The sequence below is a fragment of the Paroedura picta genome, chromosome 3, assembly GCF_049243985.1.
Source record: "Paroedura picta isolate Pp20150507F chromosome 3, Ppicta_v3.0, whole genome shotgun sequence".
In the NCBI taxonomy this organism is placed as follows: domain Eukaryota; kingdom Metazoa; phylum Chordata; class Lepidosauria; order Squamata; family Gekkonidae; genus Paroedura; species Paroedura picta.
The window spans coordinates 138386508-138405435 of NC_135371.1; the positions used below are offsets into that span (position 1 = coordinate 138386508).

At 47.7% G+C, this 18928-nt stretch overlaps 1 protein-coding gene across 10 annotated transcripts in view; it reads right to left on the reverse strand.

Moving 5' to 3' along the window:
- Window positions 1-1624: 1624 nt before the first annotated feature.
- Window positions 1625-18928, reverse strand: part of AATK (apoptosis associated tyrosine kinase) — an 83148-nt gene continuing 65844 nt past the window's right edge. For 8 of the 10 annotated variants that reach the window (XM_077328225.1, XM_077328227.1, XM_077328226.1 and 5 more), the window contains 4 exons: window positions 15639-18576; window positions 14913-15075; window positions 13874-14107; window positions 1625-9840 (listed from right to left, as the gene is read on the reverse strand). In XM_077328225.1, the coding sequence (XP_077184340.1) occupies window positions 9812-9840; window positions 13874-14107; window positions 14913-15075; window positions 15639-18576 (3364 nt within the window). In that variant the 3' untranslated portion in view covers window positions 1625-9811. The remainder of the gene's footprint in view (window positions 9841-13873; window positions 14108-14912; window positions 15076-15638; window positions 18577-18928) is intronic. The other 2 variants (XR_013229475.1, XR_013229476.1) reach the window with 2 other exon arrangements.

Genomic DNA, 18928 nt, shown 5'->3' on the forward strand with positions numbered 1-18928 from the left:
GGGGAAGTGGGGTGTCAGATGCATAGTAAGCAACAATTTGTTTCTGCTGTTGGTGTCATTTGGCCTGCAAGTTTGATTGCTCTGTTTTATATAATACCTAAAGTGTAGTTTCTGTCCTCTCCCCAGTCTTTCCTCTGGTTCTGTATATAATGTAAGAGGTGGGCACAACCTTGCCTTCAGAATAAGAGCACAAGCATAGTAGTTAAGGGTCTGAGTCCATCTCACCCATGAACTCAGTCTCAGCCCTCTGCCCCATCCACTCTATGGAGATTATAGTGATTGTACACATTGCTGAAGCATTTTGGATGCTCAGTAGTACCATGAACTGAAACTTCTTGGTAATTAAGGGGTTACAGAGTCACTGCATATAGTGCAGGATACAACTGCTGGGCTTTCCTATGGGAAGAGCACCTGTACATACTTGAAAAGGATTTTGTTCTTGCAGCTGGCTAGAGATCAGGAAAATAATGTGTCACAGTCAGCGTAGTTCAGCAGAGGAATTGGCTGCCTAAGGAGCTCCCTCTCACTGGCAGTCTTTAAGCAGCGGCTGGACAGATACCTATCACAAATGTTTTAGGCTGCAATGAGCAGAGGGTTGGACTAAATGGTCTCTATGCACCCTTCCGATTTGGTGATTCAGGATGGCCAGCCTCAACTAGATAACCAATATTCCCTATTTTACTTTCCCCACTGTCATCCACAAAAGTCACGTGGAATCCTATTTTAATATGTTTACCAAAAGGTAACCTTATTGAAGCTATCGCCGTATCCACATTCAGTTACAAAGTTCCTGTGCTTTTAACAAGATGAAGAAACCCAGCAAGCATGCCTCTTTGGTGTAGTGGTTAGGAGTGCGGACTTCTAATCTGGCATGCCGGGTTCGATTCTGCACTCCCCCACATGCAGCCAGCTGGGTGACCTTGGGCTCGCTACGGCACTGATAAAACTGTTCTGACCGAGCAGTGATATCAGCGCTCTCTCAGCCTCACCTACCCCACAGGGTGTCTGTTGTGGGGAGAGGAATGGGAAGGCGACTGTAAGCCGCTTTGAGCCTCCTTCAGGTAGGGAAAAGCGGCATATAAGAACCAACTCTTCTTCTTCTTCTTCTTTCTGCTTCCCTGAATTTGCTTCTTGTTACTCAGCTGCCAGAGCCTCTTGTGGCGCAGAGTGGTAAGGCAACAGACATGCAGTCTGAAGCACTGCTCATGAGGCTGGGAGTTCGATCCCAGCAGCCGGCTCAAGGTCGACTCAGCCTTCCATCCTTCCGAGGTCGGTAAAATGAGTACCCAGCTTGCTGGGGGGTAAATGGTAATGACTAGGGAAGGCACTGGCAAACCACCCCATATTGAGTCTGCCATGAAAACGCTGGAGGGCATCACCCCAAGGGCCAGACATGACTCGGTGCTTGCACAGGGGATACCTTTACCTTTACTCAGCTGCCAAAGGCACAGAAGGTTTTGTCAAGAACGAAATTGGTCACCTCACATCCAAGCCACCTATCACAAAGCAAGTTCATCCATCCACTACTTCTACGCCATCTTGCTTCACTAACACAGTCCATGTTGTCAAGACAGGATGCTGGCTATGAGACACAAATGTATGAGGAGAGCAGGCAAGGGTGATGTTATTTTAAAAACTTTTTATTGTTGTTATTATTACTGGACCAATGGTATTTGACACACATGCTGGGAGTGATATGGAAATCAGCACTGATAAAAAAATACAGCAATTATGACCCGTATCAATAAAATATACACAATAAATAGCCTCTCTCTCTTTCTTTCTCAAAAAAAAAATTAAAATGCAGCTTTAGCTCTCCTCATGCAGCTGCTAGGGGGCTGAAAGCATTTTGTTGCTATAGACCATATACCTATAGAAAATTCTCCCTTCTAACACAGTTCAGTAGGAATGCAACTAGTTGTCAGATACTGCTGAAAATAGCTAGCAGGCTGAAGGTTGCTGTTGTTGTCATCCTCTATTGGAATTCTCCCTGCTTTGAAGTGACCAGCTGAAGCTACCCTATATGCCTGCTGTGCTCCCCCCCCCCTCCAAACTTCCTTTTTAAACAGAAGGGAGGCCAACATTCACCACTTCATGTTAATGCTACTACCATGCAGACTCCCAGCTAGGCCGCAGTTATGCCTGACGGTGCTACTGCACAGATGTGGGCAGCAGAACTTGGGATCTGGGACCCATGCAAATGGTATAGCCTGTTGCAGTTCCTCAGCAGGATCAGCCAATGATGTTCAACAGTGGCTGCTTCCACACAGGGGTTTCTCCCATTAAACGACTGCTGGGGGGGATGGGGGCTTGAGCATCCACACAACATTGTGCTCTTTCTGGATTTCCCCTGTTCCCAAACTTCGCAATGCTCTTTGAATGCATTGTAAGGAATGGTGCACAGTTTTCTGTTTAGCCTGGAGAGAAGACAACTAAGAGGGGATATGATAGCCATCTTCACACACTTGAAAGGCTGCCATATAGAAGATGCAGCAGAGTTGTTTTCTGTTGTTCCAGGGGGTCAGACCAAAACCAATGGGATGAAATTAATTCAAAAAAACTTTTGGCTAAACATCCAGAAGTTCCTGACAGTGGTTCCACAATAGAACAGGCTTCCTCGGGAGGTGGTGGGTTCTCCTTTGGAAGTTTTAAAGCAAAGGCTAGATAGCCATTGGACAGAAATACTGATTCGGTGAACTTAGGCAGATTATGAGTAGGTGGGCAGAAGAGATTGTTTTGATACTTGGTTCTTGTGGCCCTTTCTTACATGGCTAGGGAAATGCCAATCTCCACTTTGGAATTGGAAGGTGAATTTCTTATAGGCCAGAGTGACCAGGGATTCTGGTTTTGGGGTGGGGCATCATCTGGGCATGGAACTGGGGTCACTGTGCTTGGGCAGGTAGTTGTGAATTTCATGCATTCTGCAGGGGGTAGGATTAGATGACCCTGGAGGTACCTTTCAACTCTATCATTCTTTGATAAAGATCCTACCTATATGATATTTTCCTCACCATTTTCTTGCTGGCATTAAATTGCTATAGCTCAAAAATGCTATATTGCCACATCTATTTCTGCTTTGAATTTTGATTCTTCTGAATTCATTTAAAAAAAAATTAAAACCAGAAAGTCTCCAGCCCTTTTAATTACAGAAGAAAGGTGCAAGCAGCTTTCCCAACTGCCTGGAAAGGAATAAGGAGGGGATGCTGCAAGATGGTTGAAGGAATAATAATTGTATCACTATTGTGCTGTAGCATTATAGCAATCTATTGTCATTTGTCTATTCCAAATATTAATAGAACTGTCACAGTGCTATTGTGCATATGAACAGCAAAGAGCCAATGCAGAATCAAGGTGGAACACACAGCGAAAGGGAAAAGTCCTTAAAAGACATGGGAAAATATACAGAAAATGCCCCCACGTGAATGCTGTGTCAACAATGTTTATGCTTCTACTAGGGGCAAAGCTAGTTGCATTCAGGAATACAACAGATGCTAGATTGGGAGGTGGAGTGGAAGAACTCTGCAGATGGCCTCCCACCCCCCAGGAACTGGAAAGGCTGCAGGCAGCAGGGAACTCACCAGCAAGGGCAGCTCTCACAGGGATCTGCAGCCTCCAAGCCTCAGAGGGAAGTGGAAGGAGGAGGGGGTGGTCAGGGGTAGGGGATGGAAGGCGATTGGCTGACTGCTGGACAGATAGGCAGGCCAGTTGGAGGAGGAGGCATTCGGGTGGGACAGCAGCCCTGAGTGGGTGTTAAGCGCTTAAGCCATAAGACCAGCTCCTCCTCCAAGGCCTTACAAGAAATATATAGTGGAACAGATACCTGCAGCAGCCATAGAAATAACACAGATAATTGTTTGTGTGAGAAGCATCCAGGAAAAAGCCTACCTGATACTTGGTGTCTCAAACTCTTATTTGACCTACTATAAATCTACTCATGGCTTCTTATATGCTTCCCTACAATAAGTGATAACAGAGCTCTGTCACATGCAGTCTACATTTCCTCATCTACTTGTAGATAAAGTGAGAGAATTCCCTGAGGGAATATCATTTTCCCAATGCCCACAACTAATTTTTGCTGTAGGTAATGGATCAGGCTTAGCCTTCCCACCCAAATCAACCTTCTGCAAAGCTCAACAAATTGTCTTACACCTACCCTCTTTCTTTTGAGCTTTTAACATGTAGTTGGCTGCAACAGGAAACTTTCCTCCCAAAACAATAAGACAGGCAAATATTTGCCTTCTTGATCTGTGGGTTTACAAGCACATAGGCTTGGGCAGCTTTCCTACAACCACCATCTACCCTGAGGAACATACATTTCTCACATGGGAACAGTCAAGCTGGCCACCCACTGTATTCAAATGACTCCAAGATCCAATGGCTTCCATGTCCTTATGGCACTCCTTGCTGTGCTCGCCTCTTTTCCAGGCAAGTACACACCCCGAATAAAACAGACATGTAAATTCTGTGCCTGGAAAAGCTGGATTGTGTGACCTGTAATGGTAAATGTTCATAGCATGGGGCCAAAGGCTGCATAATCATGGAAATTAAACCTGAATCTGTTTAAATTTTATTTTGGGGCTGCTAAAACCAGTGGGACCTTATAGTCCATCCTCTGGCAGTCCCTGTGCTTGTCCTTATAACACTGCTCAATACTGTTCAGTGGGACAAGAAGAATAAAGCATAAGTCAGCAGGCTTTGTATCAATTAGTGTTTGCAGTTCCTGAAATTTACATAGAAAGCCTTGCTTGGCTCCAAATGATTGAGCTAGGGCTGGGCCACGAAGATTCCATTTTACAGACTGGGAAACTGAGGGTAAGACACAGCAGCGACATGGGGGTAGCACCATATGACGAAGCCAAACCCGAAACACCTAATTCTGAGCAACCTTCCTCCTTAAACAGATACAAGTAGTCAAAGTCTCATGCATTCTATGACAAGATGGATTCTGCCATCTGTGTGATATAATCTAAACCAATTTGCATGCTTTCCTGTACTTGTAGTATTTATTATCAGCTGAACAAAATGGATGAGGAAAGTCTTATTACAGGGCAATGATGTCCTACTTGTAGTGATGAGAAATCTTTGCTAAGAATTCATAATTGAGATTTCACCAGGTACTGTACACCTTTCAAAGTTTTCTTCACAACTGTAAGGCTCAGCTAGGCTTTGAAATGAAAACACAGCTTCTTAGAAAGCTGGACTAATTTGTGGTTCCTTTGCAGTGCAGCATAACTGCAGAATATTCAGAGCCCTGGCAGTCCTCCCTGGGGGTGGCACAGACCAGTTCATCAGTGCAGATGTACCATTAGGTATACCTGGTGCTTCCTGGAAATACAAAAGACATCCTGCATTTAGTAACACCCCTCTTGGTCTTGAAGCATGAAACATGAGTAAGAGGGACTTTTGTGAAGGTCACAAAGATTGGTAGGAGAGCTGTTCAAGGGCCGATTATTCCTGATGCTGAGAGCACAGGGCACAACAGTACCCCAGCCCTACTGCAAGACCTCACAGGCCGGCCACTGCAACTGCTTGATTTCGTGAGGCTGCAGAAATAGTGGTACACTTAGTCCTAGGCAGTGACAGACAGACAAAGATGCTAACACCACTTAGCCCTCTGGACTAGCTGATACTACAAAAAAAGCAAATCCTTTAGCTTGTACCTGTGCAGGTCCATCAGCTCTACAGATTTCCTGAGCCACTTGGCAACTGAGTTGAAACCAAGGATAGAGACTGTGGAACAAGCAGGGGACCTCTTTCTGTACTATGGCTAGATTAGGCACAATTTAGGCCACTGTGAGCCCAATTATCTCCATGCCCTCTGGCTTTATGGGTTTTCCGGGGAGCATTTGGGTGGGTGTCGCAAGTGTTGCGTGACAAAAAGTCTAAGCAGCCACCCATGTTTCTGTATGTAGTCTCCACATGACTATAAGCTGATATTTAATTGTCTGATTCTACACTGATTAAGAACATGACAATGGTGCTTATGTATTTCCACAAACCAAAGGACAAAAGGGATGTTATGGCAGGGGTCCCCAGCCTTTTTGAGTCTGTGGGCACCTTTGGGATTCCAACACAAGGTTGGGGGCACAGTTACAAAATGGCTGCTGCAGCTTCAGTCACAGAATGAAGATCCTTGTGCTGTCATGGCAACTGCTGCCCAAGCAACATGTTTAAAAATTGGCACAGCCAGTCAGAAGCCTTATTGGGCAGAAGACCTATTTGGCCCTGGCCACTTTCTAAAACACTTGGCGGGAATAAAACATGGGATGGGCAAAGACCATGATGTCTGTGGACACCCCCCCCCCTTCCTGGTTTTATGGCATTGGAAATGATTCCGTATGAACTGGGAGATATGATTAAGGTTCATATTCTTTTCCTACTGGGGAGAGAGTGGCTATTGCTCAGCCCTTCATTGGTGGAAGAAGTCTTTTCCCCTATGCTGGAGGTTCCTGTTTTGGCTAGCAACAGCTGAACACAAGAGACAGCCTTGTTTGCAGGCACTGGCTACACATAGCTGCTGTACGGAATCCACTGACTGATGTCTCCTGGCAAAATGCAGACAGTTGCAAGAGCAGCCTTCTTACACTGTCTCCCCTATAAAATCAGAGTCCAGTCGCACCTTTAAGACCAACAAGAGTGCTTGCACTCGAAAGCTCACGCCTTAAATAAACCTTTGTTGGTCTTAAAGGTGCGACTGGACTCTGATTTTATTGTGCTACTTCAGACCAACACGGCTACCCATTTGAAACTGTCCCCCCCAGGAGAGGCCCAGAGGCAGACACAGGCTGGGTGGGAAAACTCTATATGAAATGCAGCCTGCTGGGGCATCAGCTGCAGCAGCCAGATGAACCTTGGCAGGAAAGAACTCAAGGCCTGACATTTCACTGGGGCCACATATCTTGCCTGGGTTCAGGAACATCTGGTGGGATGGCTAAGTGTGATTTGTTAAATGTGTTTGTTTATGCCTCACTATCCCCCCCCCCCCAGTGGAGACCCAAAGTGGCTTACATTGTTCTCCTCTACTCCATTTTATCCTCACAACAATCCTGTGATGTAGATAAGATGACCAAAGCAAGTTTTCATGGAAGAGTGCAGATTCAAGCTTGGCCATCTCAGATCCTAGTCTAGTTCTTCTGCTTCTAAGCACTACACCATGGTGGCCGCACAAAGGCTGCCAACTGTTTCCTGGCTGCTCCTCTCAGACTCAAAATTCCTGCCTGGGAATGCCACTGCCTCTGAAAACTCCAATCCAGAACACACTTCCAGCAGTAACAAGGAAAGGGAACAAAATGTGGTTACCTTGGGCAGGCTGGGGGAGAAAGGTAACGGCAACGCTGCCTGCTTTCCAAACCTTGGGCAACTGCGTATGTGACTTCAGGGAGGTGCAGTGCTCTCCATCTGTGTTTGGCGGCCATGGCAGCAGCAAACAGGTCCCTTCAAGTCTGATGCATTTGCTGGGCTGGGAAGGGAGAGGAAGCTGCCATCACAATCACCTGTGGGCAAAGGCTGAATAACATGCCACGCCCAGCAGTGATGTTTTCAGAGCCCTCACCAAGGTTGTAGCAAATATTATTTCCCACTGAGGAATGTCACGCAAATGACAGTGTCCCGACTACAGAAAAAGAGGAATGAGAAAAGCCTACAGTGAGCCCTGGGAGCTCTGGCCATCTGCCAGGTACCCAGGCTGCATACGCCATTCAAAATAAACAGGAGGATCCTCAATATACTTATTCAGAAGTAAGCCCCATAGAATTCAGTGGGTCTAAAAGAATCAGCAGGGTGGGCAAGGAGAGGGAAGTTAGGATGCCGTCACCTCCTCCTTACCAAGGACCATCCAATATAATGATTGGTGGAGGCCATATGTCAACTGAAGTGCATTAAGATCTGTGTAGTCATGACCCAAAGAAGAGGGGATGTATCCATCTCAATGCCATGCCTGCCTTCCACAGCTGACTCAGATCTCAGCAAAGTGCGGGAGAGCAGCCACAGACGTATACAAAACTAACAGGAACTTACTTTCCTGCCGCCCAAGCAAATATTGTCTGGGTCTTCTCCACCCACACGCTACAGCAGTCATCGGTGGATTGTGCATCTGCATGCAGCCTTTCCAATTTCCAACATCCATGGTTTGGTCTATAGCCCCAAAAGGCCACAATTCCTAGAGTGCAACCGTCTCATCCTCTTCCTTCTCCCAGTCCAAATTGCACAATTACCCTATGCTTTAAACTTCTCATATTGAACGGAAAAAATAAACCCATCTCCCCCTTCCTCAGCTTCTCCCATTATCCTTCCCCAGGGCCTAGATAAAAGTCAACTTCTAATACATCTCTTTGGCAACAATAACAAACCCACCGCTCTGTTACAGCAGGTGACACAGCAAGCGGACCATCGGTTTCATGGGTGGCAGTCTGACCTGCTTTCTGCTGTACGTCTTGCCTGGAGGCTCTTCCTGAATGCAAATGACTGAAAGGGGTGTGGAGAGAAGCAGGAGACTCTCCTTGCACTGCACAGCTTGACTGTCTGGCATAATTCTGCTCTGCACGAAGCAACTTTGTGGTGTCTAGAAAGGCTTTAACCCACGTAATACTGTGGCAAAGAGAACATGAAGATTGTGGCAAGTGGGGTGGGAGATCAGGAGAAAGGAGCAGTCCATACATGAATCCCACCACCACACGGCCCTCCCACTGGTAATGCATTCAGACATCCTACTTCTTGCCCCTCCTCTCCATTTCCTGCCTAGGCCATCTCCAAACAAACAAGCCAAAAACGCCCCAGGCTTCAAAAATGTCACTTCCCAAGAGGATAAGAGAGAGAAGCAATGTGCCTAAGACCATTAAGGCAGAGCTCCTGTGCCTTTTGGGGGTCAGGCAGATCTTGGCCATCCCCAAGGTTGGAGGTATTCACTGCAGTTGGATAATCGGGCCAAGACGATCTCTGACTAAAGGTCACTGCAATACAGGGAACAGCTTTGAAACCAAACACCCCAAAATGCTCAAGATGTACAAACAGCAGCAAGTTGACAGTAGCAAGAATGTTTATGTGGGGAGGAGAATCCATTGTAAAAAGGGGAAGTGGCTGCTGAGCCTGGGTGTGCCCCTCCTGTAAATAAAAAAACACAAATCCATGGCTAGCTGTCCCAAATGTCCCTTGCATTTGACCTCCCACTCTTTCCTTGCCTTTCCCTTTCTTCCTGCACAGCCAAGCCTGGCAGTTCCAGCTGATTGCCTGTTAAAGCATGTTAAATGAGGGGCACAGAAGGTGTACACAAGTACCAGTGCCTTGTTGAAGCATGTCTGAATGGCACAGGGTGCATGGCAACGTGCACTCCCTAGACCCAGCATAGGACTTGGAAAGGGCATGTGTCAAGCTTAGAGAACAGGCAGAAATTGGTGTCTCAAGGCAGTGGCCCAACTTGGGAAGCCAATATGGGTCAAGAGGGGTGAGCCGGAGAAAAGAGTGTCAGAACGGCTTGGGTGGAGGTGCAGCGATGTTAACGAGGTCACAGCTCTACCCTTTAAATGCTATAGGTTCTATATGTCTATCTGTACACATACATACGCACACACACTCACACATTCGCACACTCATGCACTTATCTCAAGCTGCCTCACTGACAACTCCAGCCCTGGCAGCCCAACGTTGAGATTTGTCCGATAAAATGTGCCTCTTAAAAAAAACAGAGCAAGGCCCCACGGAGTTCTTCTGCTCCACCCAGATTCTGGGTCACAATCGTTACTCCTTTGCCCCGATGCAGAAAGAGATGGCACAGGGGTCAGGATGGAAAGTCCAAAGAGAGAACAGGTGGCCAAGCTCACTCTCTGCCGCCGTCTTCACTGCTTCCTGGGGAAGGGAACAGGACAAGTTAGCAACAGAAACACCACGACCCAGAGGCCGCATAGATACCAGAATCACACACCTCTACCCATCAAATTGCAACATTCAAAGCCCTGAAAATAAGAGCACAAATCTGCCCACCCGTCTAACTCTGCCAATTTTGTAATTAATGTTGTCAGCAAGACATAATTAAGGACAATCACAATCAGACAAATTATGCTTTAGACTGACTGCGTTTTAAAAAGAGGCTCATAGCCCTACGAACTCGCTTTGAACTCTCCTTTGAAAGAATATCTGATTGTAGCACATCCGTGACTTTACACCCACTGGTTTGCCGCTCCACGGCTGCCATTTCACCCTTCCACATGTTGGAGAGCGAAGCACATGGCAGCTGATGGCCTGAGGTGGGCTACTTCTCTCTTAATAATTCCAGTGGGGTAGCTATGCTGGTCTTTTTCAGGCATAAAATTGAACAAAGGTCCAGGTGCACTTTAAAGATGACATTTTGTTAATCTTTAAAATGTCACTGGATTTCCATTTTAGTCACTCAGCTACTGTGGATGTTTTCATTCACAATAGAAGCTGGAGGGAATGTGGGTGAGAAAGCATTAAAAGGAAGGGATAGGGTTTGGCAACCAAGGAGAACTTCCTCTTTGTAAAGCCAACACATAGGGCGAAAGAGAAATCAAAGCAGCATGCATTTATATCTCTTTTAACAATACAGCACTAACAAGGGCTGCAGGTATAGATTACTGAACCAACTAAGGTATATATCCCAAATGATGAAATAATAAGTTATCATATTGATAATAACTTACAAGGACACCAAACCTCTGAATTAGTATTTATGAAAGTGTGCCTTAGGACTTCCAACAGTTTCATCCATTTTTTGCCTATCATTAACTGCGCCTTAGGGATTTGGTACACTGGGCTAATGGTGGGAAAGGGTGGCCAGGACTGTTGGCAGGGGATGCAGGGCATTTTCTGGGAGCAGGGAGGAGCGCAGAAATGTGCTGACATCATGTTGGTAGATTAGGGAGCAAATGTTCCAAGTTGGCAGCACCTTTTTGCAAAAAATCTGCCCACTCTTCTGCTCCAGTTTCTTCCCTTCTCACCAGATTCTTTCAGCAGTACAGCTGGCATGACATCATTATATTGTTTTCCCAAAGGAGCATGCTCCATGTGCCAGAGAATGCTGGGAAAGGTAGTCTTGGCTCTCAGAGTGCCTTTTGCCTAGTCCCACCCTTCCTTTCCTCATTGAGCAGCATCAGGGCAATGCTACATCAGTTTTTTTCCCTCCGGCTTTTGGTCTGTTTTTTTTTGGGGGGGGGGCCCAGTCCCCCAGCTGGGGACTGGCAGCCCTAGTGGGAATATATGGCTCAGTTCACATAAAGCTTTCTTTTGTCCAGTCACTTAGGCCTAGGGGTGCCATGAATTTTGCAGGAAACCTGTTCAGCAGTTGAAATGATACTGTTCAACACTCACAATCAGACTGTGAGTTGATGAGCTGGAAAACTGGGCTAAAATGAATTTCAGTAGTGAAAAATGTAAAGATCTCCATTTAGGTAGGGAAAAAATTCATCTTTATAGGATGGGGAAGACTTGTCTTGGCAGTAGGATGTGTAAAAAGGATCTAGGGTAGTGGTTCTCAACTTGGGGGTTAGGACTCCATTGGGGGTCGAACAACTCTTTCACAGGGGTTGCGGCAGGGCAAGCAGCTTGGCTGGGGTGGGGGTGGGGTGCCATCCACACAACAGCCTTGTGGGGTAGATCGAGATACAGCATTCGTCTGTCTGGAACAGCAGAAAAGAGCGAGATTGACATGGTGGGTCAAGAGGCAGAACTGAACTGAAAAACTCCAGAAAAAACCCAATTTATATACAATCATGAACAATGGATCTTCTCGCCATTGGTCAGTTTCGGTTTAATTTCTGTGAAAGAACACTTGTAAAAATTTATGGTTGAGGGTCACCACAACATGAGGAACTGTATTAAAGGGTCATGGCATTAGGAAGGTTGAGAACCAGTAATCTAGGGGTCTTAGTAGACCATACACTGAATATGAGTACTTGAAGAGCTGTTGCATGGTGGAGCAGAGTTGTTTTTTGTTGCCCAGAGGGTAGGACTAGAACGAATGGGATGAAATTAATGCATAAGAATTTTCAGCTTAAGCATACGGAAGTAGTTCCTGACAGAGCAGTTCTTCAGTGGAACAAGCTTCCTTGGGAGGTGGTGGGTTCTTCTTCCTTGGAAGTTTTTAAGCAGAGGCTAGATAGCCACCTCATAAAAATGCTGTTTCTGTGAATTTAGGCAGATTGTGAGTTGGTGGACAGAAGGGATTGTGTCCATGCTTGGCTCTTGTGGCCCTTTCCCGCATGTCCAGGAAAATGCTCGTTGCCACTTTAGGTCGGAAAGTTAATTTCCTCCAGGCCAGAGTGGACTCTGGTTTTGGAGTGGGGGGCATCATCTGGACATGGAATTGGGGTTACTGTGGTAGGCAGATATTTGTGAATTTCATGCATTCTGCAGGATGTTAGACTAGATGATCCCGGAGGTCCCTCCCAACGCAACTATCAGAAATATGTTCCAATTACATAAAGCAATTCTAACAGCTACCCAACAAGTTTTCAACTGCCTGTTGGTGAGAAGGTCATTCACAGCTGATTGGAGGATCAGGCAAATCTTGATGTACTAATAAACCTCAGAACAACAGCTACACTGTGAAGTTTCTCATCCCTCCCCTCCTACCTGAATACAAAAAGGTGAGGAGAAAAAGCTCATTTCTTTCCTTTTCCCCACAGCCAGAATCCAACTTCCACCTGATGAGTTGGGAGTCTGTTCCAGATACCGCCTCCCCCCCCCCAAAAAAAAAGTAACAAAACACCTTAGCTGGATACAGAACAAATTTTCTCAGCAGAAGAGCAGAAAGCATCTCCCAGCTGATCTCTTATCAACTGGCTGCAAGTAGCCTCTTCCTTTGAATAGATATGAGGAGGTTGCAAACAGCTGATCCATCAACTGACTGACTGATCATCACTGAAACAGGAATTCCCAGGTATCAAAGTACCCCTTCACAGAAGTTAATTAAGATAGTACTACTTCCTTCTCTGCTAATTCCATGCTTTTTAAGGGGTGAAGACCCCCAGATGTCATCCCCTTCCCTCTAGGATCAATGGGGTACATTTATGTGGCCATATTCCAGAGTTTTTCAAGGCTCACCTCCCTACAGCACAAGCTACCTCCCTCTCTGATGTGGGTGAGAAACACCTTGGAAGAGGGACAATCCTCTTCTTTAATAACCATGCCAATAAGAAACTATGGATTAGGGCTATAGTAACCTTTCTACAGAAAAACACATATTTCTGTTTTTTCCTGTTCTTTAAGTGCAAATATTACAAAAACTATTTAAAAATACATTTGGTAACTGAAATAATTTCACATGAGCATAGCTTCCACAATGTGAACTATGCTTGCCAGTCTCCAGTTGGGGCAGGAGATCCACCCACCCACCCACCCACTCTTCCCATTGCCCACTGGTGTTCCTCCAAGTGGCTGTGAGAGAAAACCAAAACAACATTTTATTAAAATAAAATAAAATCCTTAAAACAAAATAATGGAAATGTTGTGTGTATCTTTTTTGTCACTTTTTGTCTAGGAATTGCCAGAAGCTCTATGGTAAAACCATACAGTTTCCAGAAATTCCTAGACCTACCTTATGTCATGTGCAGCTTTTCACTGTGACCTAATGGTGTATGCATCATGGTCCCACTATGTTCCCTCCCCAGCTGTCCATTGGTTGCCCTTCTATTGTGACTAAGTATCACAATGAACGGAACTAAAGTGCACCTCCGCAGGGATTAGACCCACCCTGCCTTGCCCTCCCCATCTAACACTTCAGCAGTCCTTTTTATTTCCCAATTTTGATCATATGACATCCACTCCACAAGAATTGCCCCACTGCTCAAAGCCTGAACTTTTCTGGAGACATCAAGGTTCCTTGCTCCTCATGAGGGACCTTTCCTTTTTGAATGCATCTTACCTCCTACAGACTTGACATCTGAGTCAGTGACATGTGAGATGGAGAACCGGGACACTGGGGCAGGTGAGACAGTGAAGCGTGAAAACTGAATGGGCAGCACCTGCTTCTGAGCGGGCCCTAGGGTGGGTGGCAGTCTGGGGAGGGCTGGCTCAGACACTGCTGATGTTAACGTCTGCATGAGAGACGATTTCACTGGCATGAGGGGGAAGTCATCGTCCCATTCAAAACCACCACCTGGAGTTGAAAACAGACACAAAGGAGGAGTCATGAATCTTGCCCCAAACTGGGCCTTCCTGTCTGCTAAATTCTGCATCCAAAAAGACCCTGATGTAGCTCCACCTTCTATCCCCCTCTAGTGGTCGAAAGGTACAATGATATAGGCTAGATATCAGGAAAGAAATTTTCACAGTCAGAGTAGTTCAGCAGTGGAATAGGCTGCCTAAGGAGGTGGTGAGCTCCCCCTCACTGGCAGTCTTCAAGCAAAGGCTGGATACACACTTTTCTTGGATGCTTTAGGATGCTTCGGGCTAATCCTGCGTTGAGCAGGGGGTTGGACTAGATGGCCTGTATGGCCCCTTCCAACTCTATGATTCTATGAAATAGAGCATGTTAACAGAGCTGCTCCCTGAGGTCAAATTTATCTCTGAAAGTTTTGCTGCAGGGGGGAATAAAATAAATGCTTTCCATTCCCAATGAACATAGCAGGGGAAAGCTCCCACCCAGAACCACTGAGGCAGACAGTAAACCCATCATGAGACCAATGCAGGTAAAGGCAGGCAATGGTGACAAAGAGATCTCCACTACAAGGAATGATCACCCACCCCTGAAGTCAAGGTCACAGCCAAAAAGAGCTCAGAAGAATGCATTCTTAGGTCACCTGGCTCACACAGAGAGTGTATAAAAAGTACTGCACAATCCTGAGGAACAACGCAAGGTAACTTGAGCTCAAAAATTCTGTTTGCAAAGTTGCAGGGAAACTTAATGTGGCACCCGCCCCTCATAGCTTTAGCTGACCTTCCATTCCCCACCCTCGTCCTACCCTTATTCTCTTCAGAGGTGCTCCCTTCTGAGGAACTGCTTGGGGTATCTGTCCTTCCTGCGGGGATTGCATGACTGTTGCTTTCTTTCTGCACAGGCTGGTCCAGACCTGGCTCTGGGACCCCTGGGAAAGGCTGGTCTGCAAGTTCCTTGGTGGGACTTTCCTGTACACAAGAGACACAAAGAATAATTGTTTACGGGACCGTCTGCTACAACTCAGGCTACCCAGATGAAGCAGCTCACTCTTTTATCTGCCAGGTCCTGTTCTGCTCTCAGGACTTCTCTTCTAGCCTCACTTTTGCAGGCTCCTGGGTCACTTCCATGCCAAGTTGAAATATTAGGGTTGGACTTAAAGAAATGGCAGGAGTGCAGTTTAACATTAGATTAAGTCTACTATTTCTATGGGTTGATAGCATGATTGCATCCTGCTAAAAAGTACTTGCAGTGATTAGCACCGATATGCTCAGGTGTACTAGAATTACATGCCAGTAGAGGGCACTCATGTTTACAAGTTTAGGAATTTTTAAGCCCAGGATCCTTTCAGCTGTGGGGGTGGCCTAGTGCCCCATAGAAAAGGGTGGTGAAGGAATGTCCAGTGACTCCTTCAGAATCTTACTCTGAGGCAGTATTCAGATAATTTAAACAAATGCAAAAGGCACCATCTCTGTTCCTTGGCACCTCTTCAGGCTCCTTTCTCCCTCCCAGCTCCCAACCCAAGCCAAGTCACCTGGTCAAAGAGGTAGACAGTGACATCGTCATAAAAGGAAACAGCTTTCTTCTTGCGTTCAAGGTCATCACAGAAGGATTCCATCAGCAGGTTGGGCATCTTGAGCAGACTGCGCAAATTGCGTGCACTGTGGCTCTCAGCCACCACAATGGGCACCGCAGGTGATTCCTCTTCACTTTCTTCGCTCTGCTCTTGGATGTTGTAGCAGCGCAGTTCCTCGTCAGACTCATCGCTGTCCTCCGTGTCATCTTCCTCTTCCTCAGGATCGGTGGTGATGGATGACTTCTGGGAAGACACCACTGACAAGTCCAGGGGGGGACTGAAGAGCGCAGGATCGCTGAATAACTCCTCACTCTCTCCAGTCCTCTGCAGTTCCTCAGGATGCTCCAGACCTCTCAACCCACTCTCCAGCCCTGCATTCCTTGCCCCCACATCTCCCTCAACTACCAGGATGGGCAGCTCTGAACTCATGACCACAGGTGACAAGACAAAAGATCTGGTGGGTGCCAGCTGTAGGGGCACAGCAACAGTTCCTTCACTCTCATCCCTGGCTGAGTTTGACTCCAGCACCACAGCAGTAACTCCATTTACCAGCAACTCCTGTGGTGCCCTTGGAGTACCTTCTCTTACGACCTGTCCCTCAGCCTCTGGAAAGGTACGCACCAGACTGTCCCCACAGGGAGCAGATGGCTCAGCACAGGGAGGCACAGACTCACCTTCAGGGCCATTTGGGCTAGGAACCTTACCCTGCCCTTCAAGGCCCACGTGGGAGGTCTCTGGCTCATGCCCCTCGGAACCATCACTGTCCCCTTCCCCTTCCCCCTCCTCCCGAGTTCCCCCTTCAGTATCATAGTCAGAGAAGTAGGCCGAGTCACGGTAAGGGTTCTTCTTGTCTAAGACGTGCAACTCCGCACTGAAAGAACTTGACAGGCTTAGTTCTTTGGTCAAGTCCCCCCTGTCTTCTTGCATCTTTCCTAGCTGGGCAAAGTTTTCAAGGTCTCGCACCTCGTGAGGCTCCCTGAGGACAAATTCAGGAGACTCATAGTTCTCTGTATCATACCCACTGTCCAGGGCCTTTGGCTGGCTTGATGACACATAGGCTGTGGGGCTGAACGCCTCACAGGAGCTGGTGGTGGAGGGAATGTCCAATGACTCCAGAGAGTCAGGGGTCTCCCCCTGCTTCTGCAGGGACTTGAAGGTGGGCAGTATATCCTGCCGTTCAACAGAATCAACTGAGAAGTCAGCAAAAACTCCAGACGTAAGCTCAGTTGTATCCTCATCGCTGGCCTCATCCATATCAGGGAAGCTAGCGCTCGACACCGTCTTGTCTGGTGTCTGGTCCTGTTCACTGCTGACGGTCTTGCAGTTTTCTAGGTTGATCTCCTGAAACAACCTAGGTGGGTATTTAGCTGAAGCCTCTTCCACAGGGACAGGATCTTCCCCAGCAACTGGTGTCTCACCTATCAATTCAGCTGGTGTGGTTGCATCCCCAATGTTTATACTGACAGCTGGTTCTGGCACAGATAACGATGTCTCTGAATCCGGTTCCTCCACCAGTGGCACAGCGGCCTGGGGATACCCTTCCTCACACTCAGTCCTGGGATCTGTGGAGTCCTCTATCCTGACCTCGATACCAGCGACGTCAGTGGATTCCTTCTCCTCTGGTGGCAACTCAGCATCTAGACACGGGGAGCCTGCAGGAGACGATGTCACATGCTCCCCACCCAAGAGTGCTGCTCGCAAATCCTTGAGCCCCAGAGTGGGCTCTTCCCGAGGCACTGTGCACAGCGGTTCTGCCATGAGCCCCTGGAAGGTGATCATGTGCCGGTAGCACCAGCTGTCATTGGCAGGTGGCTCGCACGGGGATAGTGAGCGGCAGCTGTTATTGTTGGCTGAGGTGTTGGAAGTCCAATGCTTGCTGGAGGAAGGGGATTCATCAATCTCACCCCCTTCACTCCTGGGGCTGCCACAAGAGTTCTCCTCATCCAGACCCAAAGTGACACCATCTGGCGTGGCCTCCTTGTATCTGTAGGTCATTGACGGCGACACACCCAGAGGGTCGGTGAAGACACTCTTCTGCAAAACTGGAACAGGCCACTCAGAGCCGCTGGGCTCTTTCAGCAGGTAGTCCTCAGCACTTTCCCTTGGGGAGGCCTCATAGTATGGGGCTTCCTTGTCCCCTTGTGCTCCATAGGAGTAATATTCAGGGGGTTCCCAGTGACTGTCAGCATGTGCGGGGTGGCCCAGAAGAGGTTCCATGGTGAGTGAGACAGTAGGACTATTGCTTGTTTCATAGTGGCCCTCCTTGGCTTGCCAGCTTCGGGATGGGCAGCCATACTCAGGGCTGTAGGAGCACATGGTGTAATCCAGATCCGTCCCACTGCCCTCTGAGGCCACCTCTTCAATGCGGATGTAGTACTCGCTGTTAAGTGAGGGGCTGTGGGCACTCAGCACAGGAACCACTCCTGGCGTGTGCAGACCAGGGCAGCCCTGAACCTTGCACTCGTAGCAGGAGGGTGAGACGCCCAGGCTGAGGTGCCCGCCCCCTCCGCTGCTGCTGCTGGCTGAATAGTAGAGCTCATGATAGCGGGCCTGTCCGTGAGGGCTCAAGGCTGAGGCTGGAAGGTGTTCAGCTTTGCCTTGGTCCCACTTGTACTCAAAGTTGAGGCCGTGGCTTGTTTCCATGACAGTCAGGACATCATCACCGTCATTGGAAAAATGTTCCAGGAGCGGGAAAGAGGAAAGCTCAACACCCATGTGGCTGGAGCCAGAGCTGGAGCCTCCACCACCCCCTGGTTTCATGGAGTTCCAGCGCCTTTCAAACTCCTCCTCAACTTCCGAAGCCCCCTTGGCACATAGGTAGGAGAGCAGCAGGTGAACCTCCTCAGCAGTGGGGCGCTGCTCTGGCTGCAACCAGCAGAACTGCATCACCTCATACCTGAAAGCAGGGAAGAGAGAGTACAGTCTCCATCTTGGCTCTCACAGTAGCGCCCATCATGCAACCACACAGGGGGCATTCCCAACCTCAAGTCTCACTACTCACTACCCAGGGACTCAGTTTCACTTTGCAGATGTGTCTCCTCTCCTAGCAGCACAGCTCCTCCTTTACTCTTCAGCCTCACACAACACTCCTCTAGGCAGTTAAGAACTGCAGCTAGAATGTTATATATCGTCACATGCACAGTGGAAGCAGAGCAGCATGCATACTGCACCTTGAGCCCTACAGTGACCTCCCACACGAAGACACAATTTATACCAGATGGAGCACCAGGAATCAGCCAGATGCTGAC